The 9211-nt window shown below is 46.6% G+C and overlaps 1 protein-coding gene across 1 annotated transcript; it reads left to right on the forward strand.

Moving 5' to 3' along the window:
- The first annotated feature begins 6081 nt into the window (after positions 1 to 6081).
- On the forward strand, positions 6082 to 7783 carry LOC121994406 (phenolic glucoside malonyltransferase 2-like). The gene has a single exon (XM_042548452.1). The coding sequence runs from the start codon at positions 6165 to 6167 to the stop codon at positions 7587 to 7589; it is 1425 nt and encodes a 474-aa protein (XP_042404386.1). The 5' UTR covers positions 6082 to 6164; the 3' UTR covers positions 7590 to 7783.
- Positions 7784 to 9211: the final 1428 nt, after the last annotated feature.

Raw genomic sequence — 9211 nt, forward strand, 5'->3', positions numbered from 1 at the left:
CTCCAACACCAAGGTGAGCGAGGAAGGCCGAGGAACACCGAGGCGAAGACAAGGAACTCCGCGGAACAGCGAGGAACGCCGCCGAGACGAGCGAGGAGAGTAACCAAGGAACACCGAGGCGAGCGAGGAAGACAACGATGTTCCTGTCCTGAACTTTGTTCAGGCGTAGGCGGAGACAGAGACTCTGTTCAGGCGGAGGCGGAGGCAGAACGCCGAGGCGAGTGAGGAGAGTTTTGATGAGAAAATCTTGGATTTTTTTTTAAAAAAAAAACAGAAGACGCGCACAGTATCAAAACTGTATATATATATATATATATATATATATATATATATCCGCCACTCCATGCGATCATTCATTAATACTTAGAAAGGTTACAAACATCTGGCAGGAGGGTTACAAACAGAAGGGTGTGTTAGGATCGGTTGAGCTAGAGGGGGGGTGAATGGCTCACTTCTTTTTCTGATTAACTTTGTTTTGCACAGCGGAAATCTGAAGGCAATGCTAACACCGTTATTTACTTGGTATCCACCTCCTCAAGGAGGTGACTAATCCAAGGATCCACACCACTCACACTCTTTCACTATCGAAAACCCTCCTTCTCGGAATCACACCGAAGGTGGAGAAACCTTAACAGAAATACACCTCTCCCTTTTCTTCAAAATAAATATCACAAAAGCTACAAAGAAGAAGTAGAGAAGGATTACAAGATTTAACCAGCTTCTTCTTTGCAGGTGAGATTTCAGTACGTAGTAGAGAGGAGCTTGAACCCTTTGCTTTGAATCTTTATCACTTGAGAGCTTTCAAAAGGCTTGGAGAGCAATGGAACAGTATAGTGTTTTCTTGTTTTTGTTTTCCCGTTTCTTTCCGTGCTTTATACGTTGAGAAAACTAGCCGTTTCTCACGCCGCCGTCGCCGTGGATCGATTGAGGTCATATTCCAATCGATTCACAACTATCGGTTGGAAGCCATCGCGTCAAGATCAACGGTGCAGATTCTTTTATTTGACTTGGATCGATTGGGGCGGCGTTTGAATCGATTCAAACGCTTGCTCATGAATTTAGCAGCTGCGTGAATCGATCGGCCGATCGATTCAATAACTTGAATCGATCGGCTGATCGATTCAGAGTGATTCTGTGCTTCGCACAGAATGTTCACGATTGAATCGATCGGCTGATCAATTCAGAACGATTCTGTGCTTCGCACAGAATGTTCACGGATCGATCGGCCGATCGATTCAGTACCTTGAATCGATCGGCTGATCGATCCAGACGCATTCTGTGCTGCGCAGAACTTTACCAATCGATTGCCTTACCTTCAATCGATCGGCCGATCGATTCAGAGGCAATTTGCCGCACAGCCATGTCTGAATCGATTTTCCAGTCGATCTCTGACAGTGAGCCTATCACACACATAATCTTGTGACTTGCAGGAGGTTTCTCTTGCCAAGAATCCGGTTCCCGACCTTCTTGGACTTCTCTTGCCTTGCATCTGGTCTTCTGACCTGCAAGAACTCTTTTTGCCAAGAATCCAGTCCTCGACCTTCTTGGTCTTCTCTTGCATCTGGTCTTCTGACCTGCAAGAAACTCCTCCTGCAAACTCACAATGCATGTTAGTTCCACCGTATTAACCTAAACTTAAATAAATGTCAACACATTGAAACTTCCAGGGCATGATTGCACCAACAGGGTGATACAACATCACTCGAGAAAAACTCACTCTAGATAATCGAAGGCATCATTGGGCAGCGATTTGGTCAGTTTGTCCCGACTGATGACCTTACTCGATAAAGCAGCAGAGATGTAGTCGCCCGCTTGGAGTTGGCCGAACGTCCCTTCAATTGCAAGATTAAATAGGCAAAGAGCTCGATTGGCGACCTTGTCATTGAAAGCGTCCGAGCGGATGTATGTTTTCTTCATAGTCTCAAACCGGCTAGACTCGGCATCTTGATAGGTTTTCAAAGCCACTCAGGAGGCCCCCAGCTCGTCCTTCATGGTGGCCAACTCATCATCTTTTGCGGAGAGTTGGCCTCAAAGGGCAGCTTCTTCGGTCGATCGGCTTTTCCGTTCGGCAACCAAAATATCTTCAGCTTCTTTGAGTTTCTTAGCGAGGGTGAGGGCTCGGGCCTCTTTATTCTTCAGATCCAGGTCTTCGATTGCTCAAAGCTTCCTCGCATTAGCTTATTCGATCTTGACGTCAAAAGTGCTCATTTACTTGTTAAGCCGAGCCAGTAGAGAGGCCTGCTCTGCGCTCTTTCCCCGCTCGGCCTCTAACAGCTCGGTGCTCTTCGCTAGATCGGCCCTCAGCTTAGCCACCTTAGCATTCGTTTGCTCCTGAGAGGCGGATGATTGACCGCTCGACACCTTAAGCTCCTTGACTTCCTCCTCCAAAAAGGCGAGCCTCTAGCACATGACCAGGCTCTCTACCTAATACTGTGAATAACCAGGAAAGTATAAGTGTCGACCGGGGATAAATTGAGAAAATACAATAAAACACAATATTTACCCTAGTGGACATCTGGGTGTGGTTGTTCGCAAGCGCCCTCGGAGGCATCATCACTGCACGGGCTCGAGCGTCAGCCCATATCTATGCAAGCGGCTCCTGAATAATTATTTGGTGCTCGAGGGCTCTGGATTCAGCGTTGGTCGACTTGTGCCATTCCTCAATCGACAGATGAATAACCGCTGTTATATGGTGCTGGCCGCTCGGGACTGATTGGGCAGAGGTCACTTGGTGGGATGGCCAAGATGAGGATGTCGAACGGAGGCCAAAGTTTTTGACCTTCGATGGTGGTGGCATGAAGGTCACTGGTGGTGCGCAAAGAGTTCCCTGCGGCAGACCAGATAACTAGGGTGTCCGATCAGACTACGTAGGGACCACAGTCTCTTGAACTGGAGTTAGGGTCGAAGTTTCAACCCGCTCGACGGTCCGCACTATTGAAGAAGCGGAGCGCGAGGAAGGCTCCGCTCGGCGCCTCTTGCACCTGATTAGTGGCTCCCCTGAGGAGGTCGAGCCCGACAACCCCTCAACTTGAACGATCATAAGCTCGGAGGGAGGTTGTGATCCACCAGCCGCTCCACCGCTAGGCATTCGACTGGTTGCCCCTCCGCTTACCAAGATTAGAGCCGCTTCGCTCTTGTCTTGTGGATCTTCTTGAAAGCCGACCGGCTGCAGACCACGATTCTCCAATTCCTCCACAGCCACCGCATTGATCGCGGCATCCGCAAGCTTAGCCTTTCCAGCCATACGCGTGCATAGCATGACTTCAGCTACAAAAGAGGAAGAAAAATAAGTTAGAATCAAAGAAAGGAGTGAAGAAATTGCATACCTAGGCTGGACAGAAACAGGGTGTGGATCGGACTCAAGTCGAAAATGTAGAGAACACCCTCCAGTAGCAACTTGTGGATGTCATATTTCTGACCAGCCAACATTGAAGCTGCGTTGAGGTAGTCCGACCGACTCTTGTACTGTTTCAAGGGAGGTTGACTCGCCACTTCGAGCTACTAGTTGGTCGGGAAGTCTGGCTGCTCGGGAAGGCATACAAAAAAGAAGTATTCCCTCCAATGCTTATTGGAGGTCGGTATTTTGTCAAAGAAAATTAAGCCCACTCGGGCTTGGAAAAGAAAAGTCCCCGACTCGGACAATTTCGAGTAATAAAAGTAATGAAAAATCTCAGGAGTGAGAGGAATGTCATGTAGGCGGAACAAAATCACTACCCCGCACAACAATCGAAAGGAGTTCATCACTAATTGATGAAGGGAGATATGGAAGTATTTACATACAACGGGAAAAAAGGGATGAATAGGAAATCGCAGACCGGCGGTAAACTAATTCCTAAAGAAACAAAGACAGCCGGGCGGCGGAGAATTTAGCCGATCGGAAGGAGAAGGAAGAACAACTTTATATTTGGAAGGGAACTCAAAGGTGGTTGTTAGGCTTCAACATCACCGGCGTCAAACATGGACTCAGTAGAGGTGTACCAAGGCCTAGGGACGCCGGCGGGAGGCTGTAAGGAACTTGTCATCGCAAAAACGCAAAGGAGAGCGAAAAGATGCGATTGGAAGGGAGAGAAGCTTACAGGGGTGTCGCTGGAGAACAACGGAAGAAGAAAATCATGGAAGAGCAAGGACAAAATGTCGCCGGAGGAAGTCACTAAAAAACGAGCACGGGAGTTATCGTCGAAGAGCTCGAATACGAGGATGCGAAGGAGGAGAAGTGACGCGCACTGGCTATAAGCCTCGGAGCTGACCGCCGGAGCCGTCCGATCTAGGTCGCGGAAACCCAGGTGGAAATCAGACCGTTGAATTCTAAACGCCAAACGTCACATCGCTAGTGGATATCCGCCTATCACGTTAAGCATGCAATGGCAGCGAGCAAGACACATGACGCCTCGTCACAGGTCGACATTTAATGGAGACAATTAAGGAAGCATGGGGCATGCTCAGCCATCAGGAGTCGGGATTTGCACGATCTCCCAAAAATATAGTCGACGTCAGCTTGGATCGCGCTCACTCAAAAAAGCCCAAAAAAAGATTTCCAAGTATGAATGTTCGTTGTGTCGATCATCTTAAGGGAGTAGACCTATGGCCGAACGACAATCTTCAATAGGCCAACTGGCAAAGAGAAGTCACATAGTCGACCGTTGGGCCACGTTAGTCCGATCAGAGGCCAAGGAGTGTCGAAATCGATCGGGTGGAAAGCTTCATTGACAATTTTGTCTAGTCAGTCGGACTTGCAGCCTCCTTCGACTAGACTTGAGGATGAGGCATGTGATGCGGTGGTAAGGAGGGACCCCACCCTGTGGAGGATAGTTGCCACAGTGGAGGTCAAGGTCAAGGCGGTCAACGCTAAGATATCATCGGTCGGTCGGGTGATCAGGTCAACACTCAGATGTAATCGACCGGTCGAGCATTCATGCCCTGACCGGGAGAAGGTTCCGGTCCAATCCCGCTTTTGACACGGGGAGGTGTCGAATGACCGACGCTCAGTGGAGTATTGGATGTTAGACGGAGGAGGAGACGATATGCAGAAGCCAGACCAAGCAGCTACCCCGCTCGGCCAGGCAGCAGGACTCGACATTGGCAGAGCGGAACTTCGGCCGAGCGGACGTGGCACAAGCACAGGGGAGTGTCGGTCGAGTGGACGCAACACATGCAACGAAGTCCTTACCGAGTAGCTGGTACATAGGAGCAGCAAAGTCTCAGCCGAACGACTAACCCGCTCGGCCCAGCAACAGACTCATTGTGCTATCTCTCGATATCCTTTTAGGAGTTAGTGTCGTTAACATCTGACATGGGCAATAGGAAAATCGTATGGCGGAAGCTTCCACTGTCACGTCAGAAATATGCTCGGCTCATTAAGATATTGTGTCAGAGACACTTTATTGATAAGTCTTTTAGGAAAATTTTCGAGAAGCATGTCCGCCTGAGGAAGCATGCATGCGCGCTACAGGAGCTCTATATAAAGAGTGGGTCCAAGCATCGGCGGAGGTACACAATAGACACTACTTGTGCTATCGTTCATTGTTGTTGTTGCTCCGCCTTCTATATCAACGTCGGTGGCTGACTTGAACGTCAGAGGGCCAACGCCGGAAACCCCTTTACTACCTCGGCACTGACATTATTTGTGTTATAGGTCAAAGCAAAATCTATATATAATTAATAGGAATGTCATATTCCTATTTTTCTATCTTATTGACTTTCGAACAATATCATAAGTATTTTTAAAAATATATAAAAAACGATAGGAATAGATTTATTTTTATCTTTATTTTTTTCTATAGTCAAAGTTAAACCAAATTAAAGATTTCGTTTTTATAATCCATCACATCTTCATTTTATTATTCTCGGGAAAAAAAGTTAATAATGATTATCTTACGTCTCATATTAAAAGATAGTAAATGTTAAGAGTTTCTCAAAATTGAAAGATAATGAAGATCAAATTGAATATTGAGAGTGATAAAGACGAAGATACATTCGGGAAGTCGGCAACTGACGAGATAAAAACATATTTTAAATAAAAAAAACATTATTTCATTAACAAAATTTTAAAGAAAAAAAATAATAACAAACCTGATAAAAAAATTAAAATTATAACAAAACTAAAAAATAATAAAAATAAACCTGATTAAAAAAGAAAGAAAATAGAAGAGCAGCATCGCCTATAAATGATGATGTCGCCGGCCATGGAAAGGTCTTCTTCACCAGCTCACCAATCAAGCTTCATCTTCGATTCCATTTCTAAAATGCTGTCGCCGCCAACGGAATTCCGAGTCCTCGAGACCTCTCGCGTCGCTCCTCCGCCGGGATCGGTGCCAGAATCCTCCCTCCCCCTCACCTTTTTCGACATGATCTTTCTCTACGCCGGGCCAGTGCAACGTGTTTTCTTCTATTCTTTCCCCTACTCCACCTCCCACTTCATCGACTCCCACCTCTCCACCCTCAAGTCCGCTCTCTCCCTCGCCCTCCAAGACTTCTACCCCCTCGCCGGAAAAATCCGCCCTACTCCTGGGAGCCACAACCAGTTCGAGATCCGCTACGCCGAGGACGACTCTGTTCCCTTCGCCGTCGCCGAGCACGACGGAGACTTTGACGACCTCTCAAGAAGCAACCCACGCGAATACACCAGGATACAACCCTTAATTGCCCAGCTGCCGGAGCCCACAGACGATGGCCAAAGGCCGGTGATGGCGGTGCAGGTGACTCTGTTCCCAAACAGAGGCTTGGCTTTGTCCGTCACCGTCCACCACTCTGCCTGCGACGGCTCAAGCTCCACCCGGTTCCTGTCGTCGTGGGCTTGTAGAGCTTCCGGATGCGAGAAGGAGGCGCCGGCGCCGCCCTCCTTCGACCGGAGCTCAGTTCCGGACCTTAATGACGCGTATTCCAAGTTTTTCAGCAGCCTTGCCGCCAACGCTCAGAACATGGGATCTATGATGGTCCAATTCGCGCCGCCTGACGCGGTCATCGGCACGGTGACGCTCACCGCCGACGACCTCCGGAAGCTAAAGGAGATGGTTTCCTCTAAAGTGAACAACTCCGCTTTCCGATGCTCCAACATCGTAGCGACCTACGCTTACGCGTGGGTTTCCCTCGTCAAAGCGCGAGGGCACAACGCGGACACACCTGTGCACATGGTGTTCCCCGGAAACTGCAGGGGGCGGATTCAGCCGCCGCTGCCGGCGGAGTACTTCGGCAACTGCATCGGCGCCAACTTCACCCATGCGAAGGCCATCAACCTCGCGGGAGAAGATGGGGTGGCGGCGGCTGCTCGACTCATTGGGGAAGCCATCGAACAGTTTAAGGAGGATCCGCTGAAGGACGCAGACAAGTGGCATGAGAATTACCAGGCGATCGCGCTGCAGAGGCCGCTGAGAGTTGCGGGGTCACCGGGTTTCAAGGTTTACGAGGTGGATTTCGGGTGGGGAAGGCCGGTGAAGGTGGACATGCCGTCGATAATGCGGGGAGGAGCCATTTCGGTGTCGGAGAGCAGAGATAAGAGCGGTGGAGTCGAGATCGGTCTGGTGTCGCCTAAGACTGAGATGGATGAGTTTCAGGTTCACTTCTCGAATGGTCTTAAACTGCTGCTGCAGTGAACTGATTCGACAGTCGCCGTGGCTCGGATTTAAGATCCCACAAGTTTCAGAAGAATGATCGTAGTTTCTTTTAGCTTCTCCTCCTACAAAATATGCCTGCCTTAGTGCTTTGTTATTTATGTTGTGTTCTATCTATCATATATCAGTGTGGATACCTTCCTTCCTTCCTTCCTATGTATTTTCGATTATATATATCTCAGTGAACTTGTTTTACATAACATGAACCCGAAACAAAGACTGCCTAATTCTCAAGCAACCAATTAAGAACAAGTCAACGATCTATATTTCCTTCTCAGTTATGGATTTATTAAGCATCATGAAGAAATTTTCATGGACATTACGGACCTAGCAGCCATAGCTGAATGCACATGTTTAGTAATAAAGATCAATGTGCTTCGTCATAAAATGTCAACCAAGTTCACATCGTCAGATAGAAGAAACACGAGGAAAACAACTGTGTTTTCCTTTTTCTCAGTTTAGGCATCTTTATAATGTTCCTCTTGACCAAGCTTCTCTGAAAATTAAACTCTTCTCAGTTTTGGAATAGATTCGTTGCAACTAAACACAATTTTATTCTCAGGCCATTAAGTTCATTCATCGGTACTGCTCTTTTAGATTTTAGTTAGATTATGGTTCTGGTGTTGCCATTGCCAGTGTGATCCTCATCAACTGAATTGCCCATATCTACTTTTAGGAACACAAACAGCTCCTAGGAAGAAGGCTGCTGCTGTTGCTGCAGCTGCAGTTTAAAATGGGTAGACATATACATGTGTTCTCTTGTCACAAATGCTGATTCGCTCACCCCACCATCGCTGTCAATCCATCCTTAGATCAACACGGAAGAGATAAATCATGGATGACTACTAGTTATTAGTGCAAGTGATTAAGGCATGAGGAAAGACATGCTCAGACGCGTCGAATTTCAACCCTAATACCTCATGTGACAATACTCTATGCTTCAATCATCGGAGCACTCCGAGAGTATAGATATATGCTTTCTCTTGATGGCATCTCGCCCTCAGTGCCCTCACTAATCCGTCCCTGGCCAACACAGAGAAGGTAAATCACGGATGACTATTAGCCCAAACAATAACTGATGTATAGGGGAGGATAGAAATTAACCTGACTATTAACTAAAATTTAACCCCCAGATTTTATAATGATAACACTTTGTACTAGCTACTGGTCCATCCCAAAGGGACAGATACATGCTTTCTCTTGAATCATAAGGAAATGAGTTTTCTCTACTACTTGCTATTCTTCTCAGAACATTTTTGTTTAAGATTTTTTGTTTAAGATTGGGTTTAGTAGTCACTTTTGGCTTGCTTTTATTGGAAGACTACAAAGTAATATTATTTTAAAAATGAGGCATTTGCACGAGAAAGCCCCTAATTTTACTATATTGCCTTGATTTTTTTTTCATAAATAACTTTTGTTTTCTAAGATAACCTTTAACTCTCAATCCTTCTCCCATTTCACCTTTTATAACACATCTTATAAATATTAGAACTAATATGTTTTATTAAATTATATAATATTTTACTCCTCAATTATAATTTTAAAAACTTTTTGCAAAAAAGATTTAAAAAAATTGGCTGCCTTTTTAGATGATGGCTTAATAT

The sequence above is a fragment of the Zingiber officinale genome, chromosome 6A, assembly GCF_018446385.1.
Source record: "Zingiber officinale cultivar Zhangliang chromosome 6A, Zo_v1.1, whole genome shotgun sequence".
Lineage (NCBI taxonomy): Eukaryota > Viridiplantae > Streptophyta > Magnoliopsida > Zingiberales > Zingiberaceae > Zingiber > Zingiber officinale.